The sequence below is a fragment of the Miniopterus natalensis genome, chromosome 14 (genome assembly GCF_054644295.1).
Source record: "Miniopterus natalensis isolate mMinNat1 chromosome 14, mMinNat1.hap1, whole genome shotgun sequence".
Classification (NCBI taxonomy): Eukaryota; Metazoa; Chordata; class Mammalia; order Chiroptera; family Miniopteridae; genus Miniopterus; species Miniopterus natalensis.
In genome coordinates, this window is record NC_142094.1 from 23,963,547 (window position 1) to 23,980,722 (window position 17,176).

The 17,176-nt window shown below is 36.4% G+C and overlaps 1 protein-coding gene and 2 pseudogenes across 5 annotated transcripts in view; 2 read left to right on the forward strand and 1 right to left on the reverse strand.

Annotated features, from left to right (window-relative positions):
• Nucleotides 1-17,176, forward strand: part of HERC4 (HECT and RLD domain containing E3 ubiquitin protein ligase 4) — a 108,482-nt gene that overhangs the window by 12,812 nt on the left and 78,494 nt on the right. For all 5 annotated transcript variants that reach the window (XM_016198405.2, XM_016198402.2, XM_016198404.2 and 2 more), the window contains one exon: nt 16,209-16,368. In XM_016198405.2, the coding sequence (XP_016053891.1) occupies nt 16,209-16,368 (160 nt within the window). The remainder of the gene's footprint in view (nt 1-16,208; nt 16,369-17,176) is intronic.
• Nucleotides 5,542-7,070, forward strand: LOC107526053 (maspardin pseudogene; annotated as a pseudogene).
• LOC107526057 (high mobility group protein B1 pseudogene) lies at nt 8,368-14,605 on the reverse strand (annotated as a pseudogene).

Consider the following 17,176-nt stretch of genomic DNA (forward strand, 5'->3'; position numbering starts at 1 on the left):
TATTAAAACATAATCGTGGCCCTAGTCAGTTTGGCTCAGTGGGTTCTGGGTCCAATTTTGGCCAAAAGGACTGTGAAGGGTCCCAGGTTCAATTTGGGCCAAGGGCACATACCTCGGTTGCAGGCTTGATCCCCAGCCCCGGTTGAATTGCATGCGGGAGGCAACTGATTGATGTGTCTCTCTCACATCTATGTTTCTCTGCCTCTCCCCCCCTTCCACTCACTCTGAAAAGCAATGGAAAAAATGTCCTCTGATGAGAATTAAAAACAAAAAAACCCCCAAAAAAACCATAATCATGTTATTTAAATGTTATTAACAAAAGGACAACAGTTCAATAAATAGGGGAATGTTTATATCTTAGTGCCTTTATTTGTGAAGTAGGGATGATGGTACACCTGCCTCACGGTGTTATGAGGATTAAATGAGATGATTAAGTGCTTTAGCACAGTGCCAGGCACGTAAGCTCTTGATGTATGTTAACTGTATACCTCTATGTAGATAGAACGCATAAAAGGGGTATGAACTTGTAAACATACCCATTTATAAAGAATTTTAAAAATCTAGTTATATCTTCACATGGATATTTTATTGTGGACTGTCAACTGAGACATGTAAATTACTCTACATTAACTTTAGATTTTATCAGGGAACTCAGAATGTTTTCATAACTATGGGTTGTACTATTTCAAATTCCTGTTGGTAATTATTGATAATAATTTAGAGAATACACACTTTAATTTTATGATGTTTTAGTTTTATTTCTTTAATTCTTAATTTTATAGCACACTTTATAATCTTTATATGGATTATATTAGAGATCCTTTAAAAAGTGTCAGTAAACAATTTCACTTTAGGAATAGGGAAGTACATTCCTTGAGTGAAGGAGCCTTTTGCTTATTTGTTATCTCTGTAACAGAATTAGCAGTATGATTATGTAAAGTTAAAAAAAGCATTCTGGCCCTGGCTGGTGTGGTTCAGTGGTTAGTGTGTCGGACTCAATACCAAAGGGCTGTGGGTTCGCTCCCCACACCCTGTTGGGATGTGTGCAGAAGACAACCAGTTGATGTATCTCTATCAGCGTGTCGTCATCCCCCCCCTTTCTTTTTCTCTGCCCCCCCTCCCTCCTTCCCTTCCACTCTAGCTGGAAAGGAAATGGAAAATATCCTCAGGTGAGAATTAAAAAAAAAAAAGTAAGAATCATAAAATGCATTTAACTATACATTCAGATGTTTAATTAAATAATTAAAGAACAATAAAAGAAAAAAAACCTACTTGTAGATAACCAGAGTTGACAATTTTGTATTTATTTTTTCAGTCTTTTTTCTGCATATATATATAGGGCTGTGTGACTTTTTTAAAAAAATGTTTTTGTTAGGGTTTGGCCATTTACTCAGGCTGTGAAAGAATTCACAATTAAAAGAAGATGCAGAGAGGAAGTTAATTTTACTTTGGGGGGAGTTGATGCTTTGCTAATCAATACAGAGCGAGAAACAAAGGGAGGCTTTGAAGCCCCTTTTAAACCATGGCTGTTGCTAAGTGACAAGGAAGGGAGGATGATTTGGGGCTGAAGGTGAGCAGATACCAGAGTCTGTCTTGAAAGGTTACAGTTTGTTTTCTTTCCAGGAGACAGTCCTAGGAGATGTCCTAGGAAGGTGTCTTATCAGTATTTTTCCCAAGCCTGTAAAACATGCTTAGAGCAGGTATTAGTAAGAGTTCAAAAGAGGCTTGTTGGGGGGGAGGGGGGACGACTTTCTACTAACTAGAGCTCCTGGGTGTGAATTATTCTTGAGTTGTGAAAACAGCAGGGAGGAGGGGGATGCTAGAATGTAGCCTTGAGTGTAGCTTATCTTGTTTCATAGTTTGAACAGAGAAACCTACAGTCTTGGAGTTTCATTAGCAGGCGCTTCTCATAAATCGTGGAAGGCCACAGCAAAGAAAAAGAGAGGCCTTTTTCCTGCCCTTAAAGTTTTTATTGGATGGGGTGGGGTGGGGGAACACATGACATTGATGTGAGCGAGAAACATCATTCAGTTTTCTCCTGTATGCACCCTGACTGGGGATCCAACTGGGGACCTTTCAGTGCCCAGTAGGATGCTCAACGAGCTAACACACACTGGCCAGGGCTTCTGTGTGACATTTTTAAACAAGAATGGAGTTATATAGCAACTCTTTAATTTCATAAAATGCTCTCTTGTGAACGTTGAATTTTTAGAGCTGGATTTTAAGTATACTTTGTATTGCTCATTTTAGAGTTGGAGTTATTCAGAGAGAAGGGAAGAGGAAACATAGCAACTAGTAAGGCATGGTAGGACAGAGGATTTTGAAACTTAAGTTCTGGCAGAATTCAATAATTGGCAGATAGACATCTGGCAAAATTACTAAGGAGTTGAAATGGTCCCTCTTTAAATCAGTTATTTAAAAAAGTGTATTTCTTAGTTTTAGAATTGTTACCAATATGGCCATGCTTGTTGGTGTTCATTAACAGTACTGTTTTTTAGACCCCGTAACTTGAACATAAAACATAAACAGAGATTTTTGTTCTTCAAATAAAACACTGAAAGTCATTCAAACTTTGTTAGAATTCATCGTTTTAAAATTAATGATGTATGTAGGACTTTATTAAATTCATAGACCACATTAAGAGTTAAAATTGATTGTGGACTTGGATAACACCTGGTAATTGTATTGCTTGTTATACCAGATAGTCCTTAATTTATGAATCAGTTGTTTTTAAAAACTTTAAATTTTTCTTTGCTTATGGAAATATTGCTAGATATCATATAGGTTTCCTTTTTCTTTTTTCTTTTTTTAATCCTCACCCAAGGATATTTTTTCCATTGCTTTTCAGAGAGAGTAGTGGTGGGGGGGCGGAGAAGAACATCGATGTGTGAGAGACACATCGATAGGTTGCCTCCCGCATGTGCCCTGACCGGGGCTGGGGATCAAGTCTGCAACCAAGGTATGTGCCCTTGGCCAGAACGGACCCCAGACCCTTCAGTCAGTGACTGACACTCTAACCACTGAGCCCAACCAGCTAGGGCTCATAGAGGTTTTCAAATGAATCTTCTTTAAAACACATTATACCTAAGTATAATATTTTATCAATAATTATATTGGAGTGAACTGTGTAACATTTTCTGTAGAAAAATTTATTTGAGTTTTAAATTTGGATGCCAGAGATTTATCTGTACCCTTCAGCTGTCCTGGCTTGTTTAGTTCTGTTGGTTTATCAGTTTCAGAAAGTTCAGGATAGATATTTGTGGGCAGCATTTAACTTAACTAAAGATAAACAGTATCTGATTATAGCCTCTGTTTCCTAGGTAAGAAACTATTACTCCAAGTTAATTATTTCCCTAGTGTTTTGATTTTGGGAAACAGGACATTTGTTTCTGTGTGGTTCATGGCCATTTTATAAGTTGGGGGCTTTCTATGCCTTAAAAAAATTCTTTTATTTTTTTTCTGATTACCAAAATAATACATGTACTTTATATCTTTTTTTTTTAATTATAGAAATATATGATTTAAAGAGTGGAAGCTACTTTCCCCTGTACACTTTAAAGATGGCTACCACTAATATCTTCATGTCTTTTACACCTGTGTTAAAAAACATAATCCTGTACATACTTACATAAAGCTCTGTGGTTTGCTTTTTATTTAATATATTTGTCTTTTCTTGTTACTATATAGATATTCTTTTTATTAGAAATATCAGTTTTTATTACATGGATATTCCATAACTTATTTACCTACCTGTTACTGGAAATCAAGTTATTTCCTGTTTTTCCCCCCAATTACAAACTATGATTCAATAAACAGTTTTACAGTGTATAATAAATTCTTAAAAGGAATGTTTCTGGGTTAAAGGGCATGAATGTTTAGAATTGTAATACATTTTGCCAACTTGCTCTCTAAAAACCTTTTTTTGGGCTTACATTTTAAAGATTGCTGAGAGAAATGTGTCCGTTGCCAATTTTGTGTAAATATTTTAGCCATCTTTTTTAACCCTTTGACATGGAAATAATGTAATTTTGAACTAGAAACTTCTAAATTTCAAAATCAAATTTATCTGTGATTGACTTATTCAGAATAAGTTAATTTTTCCTGTGGATCACCTTTGTTTTTAGTTTTTTTTGAATTGTAGTTGACATACAATATTATATTAGTTCCAGCTGTACAACATAGTGATAGACAATTATGTACCTTATGAAGTAATCACCATGATAAGTGTAGTAGCCATCTGGCATGTGGATCTCCTTTAAAACATAGGTCATAATATTTGGCTAACGTGACAGGAATGTTTTAAACATGAAAATATTTATTCAAATGTATTTGTTTGCTAAGGCTACCATAACAAAGTACCAGAACCTGGGTGGGTTAAATAATAGAAATATATTATCTCATAGCTCTGGAGGCTAGAAATTCAAGATCAAAGTGCCAGCAGTGTTGGTGCCGTCTACAGGGTCTGAGGGAAGGATCTGTTCCAGGCCTCTCTCCTGGCCTCAGGTTCTTTACTGGCAATCTTAGGCATTCCTTCACATGGTGTTGTCCTTGTGTGCCTGTCTGAGATCAAATTACCCCCGTTATAAGCATTCAAATCATATCAGATTAGGGGTCCATCCTACTCCCCTGTGACCTCACCTTAACTAATTACAACAACCCTATTTCTAAATAAGGCCACATTCTGAAGTACTGGAGATTAGGACTTCAACATATGAACTTTGAGGGAAGCCAATAACACCTTGTAACAATAAGATTTGAGATCTGTGGATGACAGAGGATATAGAGTGACATAATAATGCTTATATTTTTTCTCAAATAGCTGTTCTGGAATTTTGAATAAGATGCAGCTTTTCAGAGATGCTAGCTTTGAATACGTTACTAATGGTATTTCTATTATATCCAAAGGACAACACATTCTTTACTGTTTTGTTTACGAGGTTCTCGGAGCATATTGTTATTGATCATTATATCTTAATGTCAGGTTTAAATCCTGGTTAGCAAAAGACTCTTAATAGACCATATTGTATACTCTGTGATTGGTTGCCTAGGAAGAAGTGTCTATTTTTACTGTTATTAAATCAACCTGGGTTAGAGTCAGTAATCATGGGTCTTTCCATGGTCATACCTGGATATGCCATGTGTGTAGAGCTGCGAAATATTTGAGTCTCCTGCAGTGCACGTTTCTAGTTAAGGTTCAGCAAAGCAGTGCTCTCCCTTGTTTCAGCTCTCATACTGTAACTGGAGTTCATCCAAGTCTGGGGCTCGTGCTGCCTGTCACTACCCAGTCAAAAAGCAGAGACCCGGATTGGATTATAAGTGCGCCTCTAATATCACATGCTGGGAGGCCGCCCGTCCTGTGAGCCCCAGTGCCTGCTGCGCCTGTGGGTCCTGAGCGCTCCTGCCGCCTCCTCGGCCCGCTCCCGTACTGGAGGGCAGAGGACGTGGGGGTGGCCACGGCTGGTGAGAGGTGGGCGAGGCCTAGGAAGCTGGGGTGTAGTGGTGTGTATGGGGTTGCAGGGTTAACCTCCATTTCTGCTAATCATGGGAGAGATTAAAGTCTCTCCTGATTATAACTGGTTTAGAAGCACAGTCCCCCTTAAAAAGATTATTGTGGATGATGATGACAGTAAGATATGGTCGCTCTATGATGCAGGTCCCAAAAATATCAGGTGTCCTCTCATGTGTCATGTTCTCCCCGCCCCCCCCACCGTCAGCCACACTGCAGATGTATTCTTCCGGCAGATTTTGGCTTTGACTGGTTGGGGTTACCAGGTAATAGCTTTGCAATATAGAGTTTATTGGCACCATCTTGAATTCTGTAATGGATTCAGAAAGCTTTTAGACCCTTTACAACTGGATAAAGTTCATCTTTTGGGGGCTTCTTTGGGAGGCTTTTTGGTCCAGAAATTTGCTGAATATACTGACAAATCTCCCAGAGTCCATTCCCTCATTCTCCAATTCCTTCAGTGATACCTCCATCTTTAACCAAACTTGGACTGCAACCAGCTTTTGGCTGATGCCATCATTTATGCTCAAAAAAATAGTTCTTGGATACTTTTCATCTGGCCCAGTGGACCCTGTGATGGCTGATGCTATTGATTTCATGGTGGACAGGCTGGAAAGTTTGGGTCAGAGCAAACTGGCTTCAAGACTTACCCTGAATTATCAAAATTCTTATGTGGAACCTCATAAAATTCGGGACATTCCTGTAACCATTATGGATGTATTTGACCAGAGTGCACTTTCAACTGAAGCTAAAGAAGAAATGTACAAACTGTATCCTAATGCCCAGAGGGCTCACCTTAAAACAGGAGGCAATTTCCCATACTTGTGCAGAAGTGCAGAGGTGAACCTTTATGTACAGATACATTTGCTGCAATTCCATGCAACCAAATACGTGGCCATTGTCCCGTCAGTGGTTAGTGCAGAGGAACTTGAGGTGCAGAAAGGCAACCTCGGCCTCAGTCAAGAGGAACAGTACCGGGGCTTTGCTGGTGATGACGAGGGATCCAGTGTGTTCCTGTACAATCAGTGACGTCGGTGCCTGCCAGGGGGCCTCTCTGCTCAGTTGTCAGGCTATCACTGTTTGGAAGTGGGACTGATTGTCACCTTCGTGACAGGCAGCAGCTCTTCTAAGTCAGTGTAACTGTTCCCTCTACGGTTTTTTTAGGTTTTGAATTTGAAGTAGTACTTTTGAAGACTCCCATTTTAAGAATTGTGAACATTTTGCTACCAAAAGTCTTCACCCTTGTGTTCTTATGTGAATGTTAATTCCTGAGGTTTGGGATTTGGGGGGAATTTTTTTCTTGTCTTTTTTTCTTTCTTTCTTCCTTTCTTTTTATGTTATTTGCTATAAATACTGCACATCCAGATTGTGTGTCAGAAGGACATTGATTATTTTTATGCTTTCTTCGTTATAACTGTTATCAGAGTACCAAGGCTTTCATCACATTGTTTGCTCTCCTGAAGGTCAGCTACTTCCAGTTTCCAGTTATGTAAATTGTTTTGAGTTTTAGCTGTTATCTTTCTAGCCATTACAGTCATTTGGAATAAAAATTCAATTTCAAAAATATATATATATATCACATGCTGGTCCCAGGCCAGTGTGACTCAGTTGGTTGGGCATCCTCCTGTGCACCAGGAGGTTACTGGTTCTATTCCCGGTCAAGGGCACATGCCCTGGTTTCAGGCTCAATCCCCAGTAAAGAGTGTATAGGAGGCAGCCCATCAATGTTGTGCTCGTGCATCAGTATTTCTCTCTCTCTCCCTCTCCCTTCCTCTCTTTATAAAAAATCAATAAACTGTTCTTTTAAAAAAAAAAAAGTCAGATGCTGAAATCTGGGAAGGTGACAGGTAAAAACACTAACATTCCCCTTCCCTTTACGCTTGTTAGAAGAAAGCTTATATAGGAATCAGAAAAAGGGAATGTGGGTAGGGAGTACAGGGGTTCCTGGTGATTTGCAGTCCTGGAATTTGAGTCCTTGTGGAGTCTTGGGTCTTGGTGAATGTCTTCACTACTGGTCTCTGGAACAGGATGGTCAGCGTTCTGAAACTGGTCAAGTGGTGCATCATCTGATGTTTCTGAGTCCTAATCATTCGGCCTCCACATTCCTGGGGGCCACGTGTGTAAGTTCAGGGCTGGGTTAAAAGTCTTTTTGTTCTTGCCTGGTCAACTGAGAACTGCAGCAAAATCTTGCAGCCAGAACTTAAGGGTAAACATATATAGTTGATTAATTAATTACACATTGGCTAGTAAAAGGGCAGGAAAGGAAAGAAAAAGGAAGAGAAATAAGATATTTTTATTCTACCCTTTACCGCTATCAATACTGTAAACAGCTGTCCCTTTTGTAATATATTTAGTGCCACATTTTTTTGCATTTTTGTACTTTTGGTGATTTCACAGGTTTGTGGTTTTTTTCCTAATAAAAATGTATTTACTTAGAAGCATTCAGAATGTCAACAAAACAGTTATAACTTTTTTTGCAATTACAGAGTGGTATTCAGTTAACAGAACAACAATTATTTCGTATAAGCTGCGTCAGAGACAACTGAAGATGAAAAAACTACCATCCCCAAATATAATTAATTTGTGCTGTGCACCAACAAGAACCTGCTTTAATTTCCATGCCAATTTACAACCCCCATACTGTACCAGGCAAGGTTAGTGGCCGTTGGAAGGACCACCAGGACAAGGCTATCTAAAGACACATTTGGTAGTGTGTTAACTGTACAAAAAGAGACACTGCAGTTTAAAAACAAATCTTACACAGCTTTACATTTCAATTTTTTTTCTTTAAAAGGAGTGAGTTGTGTACAGGGGGTTTAAATGCTTTATAGACAAGAAAAATAAACTGCACTAGGACCAGCTTATTCTTCTTCATCTTCATCATCCTCTTTATCTTCCTCCTCATCTTCCTCTTCCTCCTCTTCCTTCTCTTCCTTCTTTTTCTTGCTTTTTTCAGCCTTGACAACTCCCTTTTTGGCCGCATCAGGGTTTCCTTTAGTTTGGTATGCAGCAATATCCTTTTCGTATTTCTCCTTCAGCTTAGCAGCCTTCTTTTCATAAGGCTGTCTGTCATCTGCAGCAGTGTGATTCCACATCTCTCCCAGCTTCTTTGCAACATCACCAATGGATAGGCTGGGATGCTCTCCTTTGATTTTTAGGCGATACTCAGAACAAAACAAGAAAAAGGGCCGGAGGAGGCCTCTTGGGGGCATTGGGATCCTTGAATTTTTTTGTTTTGTTTCCCTTTTAGGAGGGATATAAGTTTCCCTTTCTCTCTCATAACAGGCCTTGGCTGCCTTTGCCATGTCTTCAAATTTGCCCTTCTCTTTAGCAGACATGGTCTTCCACCTTTCTGAGCACTTCTTAGAAAACTCTTGAGAAGCTGACTTATGCATCTGGGTGCTGCTTCTTGTACTCCTCCCAGCACGTTTGCACAAAGAAAGCATATGATGACATTTTGCCTCTTGGCTTCTTAGGATCTCCTTTGCCCTTGTTTTATTTTCCTCAGCGAGCACACAGTCACCCAGTGCCTGTCTGGCTCGCACTTGAACTGGCGCTGTCTATGGAGCTCAATGTACTGCAATGGCTGTGAGAGCAGGAGCCAGATGCAGCCTGATTTCAGTTTAAAATGGCCCCCAAGCATAGTGCCGAAGTGCTTTGTAGTGTTCCTAAGCCCAAGAAGGCTGTGATATGCCTTGCAAGAAAATACATTGAGGTATGAGTTACAGTGCTGTTGGCTGTGAATTGAATGTTAGTAAGTCAATAGTATATTATTAATTAAGATGCCTTTACACAGAAATACACATAAAAGGTTAACCAGCTGCCAAAAATGTGATCAGAGGCTTAAAGGAACCTAACCCTGTATATTCCTTAGGGGCCGTGATTTATTTTTTTGCTAAATAAGTGCTCATGGTGACTTTATAGTACATAACTCTTGCAAATAATAGTAACTGATTGTATTCCCAACTAGACTAAAATAAAATGACTGAAGTTATCACTGGAACAGTGAGGAAGTTTCCTAGAAGGATGGTACAGTAGTGAAACAAATGAATATTTAACGTCCTTCAGTTTTCTTCATAAGTTTTGTAGAGTTTTTCATCATCTTTTAAGAAGATATAAAAGAAACTTGGAGTCACCATCTTTGTAGCTTTTCTTTTTCTTTTTTTGTCCTTTTAATGACCACAGTTGAGAATGCAGAAATTTTCATTTTCTGTGTTTAATGGCAAAGAGAAGAAAATTGACAGAGCTATTTCACAATTAGTAGACTAATCAGAAGGTGACTGTAAATAGCACCACTGTTTGATGATGGTGAAATTGATCACATAAGTGAACTCTTAATAAGTTTGGAGATGGTAATTCTACATGAATTTTCACAAACTCAAGAATTGAGGAATATATTCCTTAGGTTCCAAAGGAAATAGGGGGTTCTTATCTAGTTATTCAGTAGGAAGGATTGTATGTATCATTTAGCATTTTACAAGAACTTGGACCTATCTTGTATTGCTAAAATGATGTGCGATAGTATCCTTTCTTATGATGTTTATGCAGCAAAATTTATCTGATGCAGTGTGTAAGTGAACAAATGCTGAAGTCAGATCTGCATACAAAGGTAATTGGGAGGAAATAGATGAAGTAGAAATGAAAATCATCATTAGGTTGAACATTTTAATTGGTTTTTATAAATCTAAAAACAACAATATTTTGCATTTGTGGAGTAAAGAAGGTGGCCTTTTTTTCAATAAAGTGACGTGCCATCAGTTTTCAAAAATACTGCATTTTAACAATAAAAACGTAAGAAGAACCAGAAGTAATGATGAGGTAAGACCTATTAGAAATGTACTTGGAACACATCTGCTATCAGTATTTACAACTTGAATATATTACATCTCTCTAGTTCTTTATCTTTTTTGTTATTGCTCCTGTCTCTGAATAATGTATGTTTTCTTTCCCAAGGCAGTGCCCTTCACTTACGTTTTCTTTGTCTTTTTGTGCCTCCCAGAACTAAATGTTCCTTTCTTTCTTTCCTTGAAGAGTAATATTGTGTACCATAAACACTGATATGACCATTTTTACTTTTCTCAAAATTTTTATATGAATATTTTGAAGCATAAGGTTGAAAGAGTAGCACAATGACCAACAGTTAAATTTTGCTACACATTTTTATCTGTGTTATATTTGTATTTTTTAAAAAACAATTTCCTTATTTCTGAATTACACTAAACTATAATTTGTGCTGTTAACATAACTTTTCCAATCAGCTTAGCATCATACGTTCATAATTCCACCCTGTAGCACCTATTTGTCTAAGGAATAAGTTTTTTTAATGAACATGCTTGGCAAGTTTTTTCTTTTGTTTTCTGTCTTATATATTCCTTTTATCTTAAATTGAACTTAATGTCCACTTATCCCTCCCTTTTTTAACTGTTACTTGGCCTTGAAAAGCAAATGTAGCTTGGTGATTAAAACTAGAGTTAGCCTAGTAGCTGGTAATAGTAAACATTAAATAAATGTTAGCTGTTGGGTTGGGTATGAATTCTGTTTCCTTCTTTCTCACACGGGATCATTCAGGCAGTCTTTCTAGTGAATTTTTTTGTTTTGCTGGGTTCATTTATTTCCCCTTCATTCTTGCTTATCATTGGCTCTCTTTTCAGGCCGTCTTGTTTTTGAGCATTTAACCAGAATTTCACCTGGATATGAAATGACTCAATGTACCATTGGTTTGACTTTCTAGCATACTGGGGAGAAATAATTGAGGCTATTCATTTTGATGAGCCATTTGGAAAAAGTAGTAATGTTTAATAATTGTACAGAGAAGTTACCAGTTTTATGTATTTGGCGTCTGAAAAGCCTGTTAAATATCCCCACGACATACAACTTATTAATGTTTCTTTCTTTTTTCCCCCTTTTTTTAGTAAGGAAAGGTTTATTGGTCCAGAAGGCCTAGCTAGAGAAGATGGGAGAACTAATTCTCAAATCCACCTTAAGAGAATCTGGAAGTTAGGCATCTTTTATCGTCAAGGAGGGGCAAGGCAAGGGACGGGTACATAGACAAGGTAGGCATCAAACGGGACCCAAAGAGCAGCTGGAAATTTATAAATCCTTTTGTTCTTGCCCTCCACCCCTCAAATCTGAGTCCAGGTTCTAGAGTCATTAGTTTGTACATATTTTCCTACCTCTTCACTAACAAAGGGGCTGCTCAAGCTTCAAGCAGAATTTCTTTAGTTAATTAGCGTATCTAGCAAGAGATATTCAAAGACCATTTGCGAGAGCAAGCATTTCACTCTTATGATTCCCCCCTTTTTGTTCATCCTTCAATCTTGAGGGAATTAGGGCAGCTGGGTGCAGGTTCAATTAAGAAGGAGGATTAGTTTATAAGATGGAGTCAGATTTGTCTGCACATCCTGCTGCTCTTAATCTGGCTTTTACAATCTCACATGCCCAGCCATAGGTGTGGGGATAATAGTTCTTCAATAATGTATTTCTAAAGTAGTTATATAGTCTCAAAATAGGTATCTCAATACTTTGATGGGACTAAAATTCTGAAAGAGCCAACATTAATTATCTTGAGTTTTTACTATGTAGAAAAAATTGAAGAACTCAGGTTAGTTTTAAAAAGTGAAAACATTGGTTATATACATTTCTTTATTTTCTCTAACGTTCTATTTAATTTTTAAATTAAAATTTAATTTTAATAGACAATATATTCACATGGTTCAAAAATCAAAGTAATATAAGTACACATTGAGAAGTTCCACTCTTATTTAACCACCCTATTTCCCCCTCTACCCCACATCCCCTACAGGTTAACTATGTTTATTTTTGTATATCTTTCTAAATTTTCTTTATGTAGATTTAAGCAAATATGAGTATAGATTCTTATTCTTCCCTCTTCTTTACAAAAAAAAAAAAGGCAAATCATGTACACTATCCCACATCTTGACATTTTTTTCTCCTTCAATAATATACCCTTGAGATCTCTCCATATCACCATGTAGAGATTCTTCACTATTTTTTTGTAGAGCATAGTATTCCAATGTGTAGATTAAATCCTTTATTGATGGATATTTAGAATATTTCTAGTCTTTTGTTATTATATATGGTGCTGCAAATATATGTAATAAATACACACACATTCTCTCGCACACATATTTGTACCTTGTCCTCCTAGGTTCTTCAGCTGTGGCCTGTCTGGACAAAGGACAGATTAACAAGAAAAAAACATAAGTTTATTAACATATGCATCGCACTTGCATGTGGGAGCACTCAGTAATGAGTAACTCCAGGGGTGGTAGAAGGTGGGCTTATGTAGCATATTAAAAAGAGAACAATAAATGTTTAGAGAGGTAACAAACTGAAAAGGACTTTGAATGTCTGGGGTGGCAAATTGTGGAAAGGTTACAAATAAGGGCTAATTAGTAAAGTTTGTTACGTAGCTTCCACTGGTGCCATCTCTGAGCTGTTAAGAGTCTAGAGTGATCTCTGGTGATTAAATTCTGCCCTTCCTGGTAGGGTAGGAAGGGGGGACCCCTTTACAGATCTGTGTCCTGGGACCCTTTTACAAATCTGTGTCCAGCTGTTAGGCAATTACAAAGGGAAGAAAGAGATTTTCTTGTATTTCCTCCTTCTTAATGGCCTTCAGCTAAAAATAGTCCTTATGCCAAAGTGGCATATTTTGGGGTGACATACACTGCTACCCTTCAGCACTTTGTTGTATCTGTAGGATCATTTCCTGGAGATGGAATTGCTAGGTTCAAAAGATAAATACATGTATTTTGTTGGATATTGCCACATTCCTCTCCATAAAGATTGTTCTATTTTGCATTCCCATCATCCATATATGAGTGCCCTTTTCCCCAACAGATTAGATCTCTTTACTGTCTCCAAAGTTTTGCCTTTTTCAGAATGTCATATAGTTGGAATGTCATATAGTCTTTTCAGATTGGCATCTTTCACTTAAAAAAATATGCATTTAATTTTCTTCTATATCTTTTCATGGCTTGGTAACTTATTTCTTTTTAGTGCTGAATAATATTCTATCATCTGGATGTACCACAGTTTATCCATTCACCTACTGAAGGACATTTTGGTTGCTTTCAGGTTTTGACAATTATGAATAAAGATGCTATAAATACCTATGTAAAGGTTTTTGTGTGGACGTAAGTTTTCAGCTCGTTTGGGTAGATACCAAGGAGTGTAGTTGCTGGATCATTATGATAAGAGTGTGTTTAGTTTTGTAAGAAACTGCTAAATTGTCTTCCAAAGTGTCTGTACCATTTGCATGCCCACCAATAATGAGAGATCTGCAGCTCTATATTCTTGCTAGCATTTGTGGTGTCAGTGTTTTGAATTTTGGTCATGTTAATAGGTGTATAGTGGTATCTCATTTTAATTTGCAAATTTCTCATGACTTAAGATGTAGACCATTCTTTCATTTGCTTAACTTGCCATCTTTTTTTTGGTGGGGTGTTCAGGTCTTTGCCTGTTTTTTAATTGGGTGGTTTATTTTCTTGTTGAGTTTTAAGGGTTTTTTTTGTGTGTGTTTTGGATAATAGTCCTTTATTAGATAAGTCTTTGCAAATTTTTTCCCCAGTCTGTGTCTTGTTTTCTCATTCTCTTGACAAATGTAAACTTTTATAATATAAGGTTAACCCATATAGAAAAGTATATAAATTCATAAAGTATGGCTTTATGAATTCTAAGTGAACATGTTATTTCCTTATTTATCTTACCAGTCTTTTCACTGCTTTTAGTTAGTTTGTTTTGCCATAACAAACTGAATTTTCTCAAATGGGTACATGGAATCTCTTCTTTCAACTGAGGACTTAGCTTAAGTGTCAATGTCTTCCAAAATTCTTCCCGGTGTCTTTCAAGGCTTTAATAATTCCCATGTCCATTTTGTACATCTTTATCTTAGCGTTTAATCACAATCCTTATCACACCTGTTTTTCTATAGACTATAAACTCCTTGAGGACTAGAACTCTTTGTTTTATGTATCTTTTTGTCTCTAGAGCTTGGAGCACAAGAGGTATATAAACTAAATGTTGTTTAGTATGAATGATTGTTTCTTGAATTTTTGGTGCCTTTGATTTTACAGCCATTGCGATCTAATGTAGGTACTCTTCATTTATTATTGTTTAAGCAGCAAGTCTTATTCATTTCTCTTGTTATCCTGGAATTTCCTGCTCTTTATTAGTTCCCCTTGAGGATTGTTTTGGAGAAACATAAACTCATTTCTTGGGGCCTTTGTGAGAGTGTACATACCTTTCATGTGTTTTATTTCTTTCTTCATAATTGAGATTTATGGGAATGTTTTTATGTAAACAAATGATGCCATACTTACATCCTTTTTCTTAATGTTTTGGGGGTACAAATATGTTATAATCTTGTTTTACTTTTCTGTTTTTGTAAGTTTCTACAATATAATTTTATAAAAAACATACAAAAAGTGGGAGATAGTATAATGACCTTCCACGTACTGTTAATAACTCATATAGTACTTTAAGGTAAGTACTTAAAATATTATTAGAGTTGTACAGATTCCTAGAGACTATCTCGGGCTAATCCCCTACCTCAAAATGCAAGACAGTAATCCAGGTGCAATTTGAGTTCTCTATTCAGAGGGATTTAAACCTTGATGCAATCTGTTTCATTATTGAACCAATTGGATTTATATACAGAGCTAAAATATGGTTCTGAAGAAACCCTGGTTGATTGTGTTTTAACAACTCTTCAACATGAGGCTTTCAGTTTATTGAAGACAGAAATTAGAGCTTTCTTATTAAGCTGACAGAATTAATTTTACATGGCTTCTTAAAATAACTTGTACTAGTAAAAACTGATGACATTGCACATCTTAAAACTAAGGAAACAATTTCACTTTCTTTATTGATTTGTTAGTGGTTACTGACAGTCTTATGAAGGACCAATATTTAGAATTAATTCCAAGTTTAAAATGAGCATGTTTTAACCACATGTGGAGTTTTTACATCTTTGATGTTAAAATGGCAGTCAATAAACTGAAACCTGTTTGTTATGGTCATATTGCCTTTCAATTCTGTCCTCAGCATATCCAGTAGATGCTTCATTTATGAACTCTGTAAAAAATTTGTTATCAGAAATTGCCAATTCAGGTTATTTCATTAGGTTCAGAATTTCTCCATAGTAGTATCTATATGGTAATGTATGTGTCAATTATAATTTTATTATTAAAAAAAAACAGCCCAGGTTATTTAAGTGATTCCCTTTTCAGCTGAACTCTTATATTGGTGATGGCTTTGAATGAAGAGCGCTTTCTGAGAGAATCTTTAAAAACCCCTAAACATTTCCCCCTAAATGTTCAAGTCGCTTAATACAGGGTGTCCCAAAAAGCTGTATACACACTCTTACCGCTGATAGCTCACTTTTGAAGATGAAATGTATTTTAACAAACACTGCCTTTATAATTATTCAGGGTGTGTGTATACACTTTTTTGGGACACCCTATATTCTGGGTTGATCATGCCCTATGCTGTATATGTATATTTACCACAACGAAAATTTTGTATGAAACATATTTGTTAGATATTTTTTAGAATAACTGAAGTTATACTTAGTCTATATTTCAGCATTTCCTTAGCTTTTTTATGCAAGATGAAGATTGTGTTTTATTCTCATTGATAGTTCAAAACTAGAATATAATGTCTCTCTCCTTAATTTCTGTAGAGCAGGTTGTTGCCCTGGATGCCCAAAATATTATAGCTGTTTCATGTGGAGAAGCTCATACATTAGCACTAAATGACAAGGGCCAGGTGTATGCTTGGGGTCTCGATTCTGATGGACAACTTGGCCTGCTAGGATCAGAGGAATGTATCAGAGTACCCAGGTAACAAAGGTGACCAAAAAAAGGTCTTTAATAATCTTTTATCATAAATTTATTATTAAATTATTCTGTATATTATGGGCATATAAGAGTTGACACCTAATTATTTCTCCCCTTTGAGTTCTGAAGTAATTACTAGTTAGGTTCTTACCTTTAATTTGGGTTGAGTGTTCCTTTTTTTAATATACTTTTGTTTCCCCCCCACATATCTTAAGAAGCCCAGCTATTGACATATTTATTAAATATTGATTGGTTGCATGTTTCTCTTACCTTGTTTTTTTAGTCTTTATTGCTTCTATTGAGTACAGAAGTTCCACATGCAAAAAAAAAATTCCACATGCTTAGTGTAAAAAGAATTCAGTCACTTTCCACTTTTTAATATAGCAGTGACCACAATTTAATTTATCTTAACCATTAAATTCATCATAAAATTATTTAAAAATTTTAATAATTAACAATGCTAATCAATGTTGTAGTCTTATAGATTTACATAGGACATAACCATTGTTTTAATATTAAAAATTGTAAGAGCATGAACATATCTGGGTAAAAATATAAAGATTTAAAGCAAAACATCCAATTTCTTTTAGATAGCTAAATAATACACTAACTCATGCTTAGTTTTTAAAATTGTACAATTTCTTGCCTCCTTACACTCTTGTTCTTTCTTCCTACTAATAGTTATAGGGACAAAAGAGAAATCTCCAGGGAACCAAGGAATTAAGCTAATTTTAGATTTATTTCAGCACTTTTTTAAGCCATTTAGATATTTTGTTTTTAATTTAAAGTTGATAGTTTGTTTTGGTTTAAG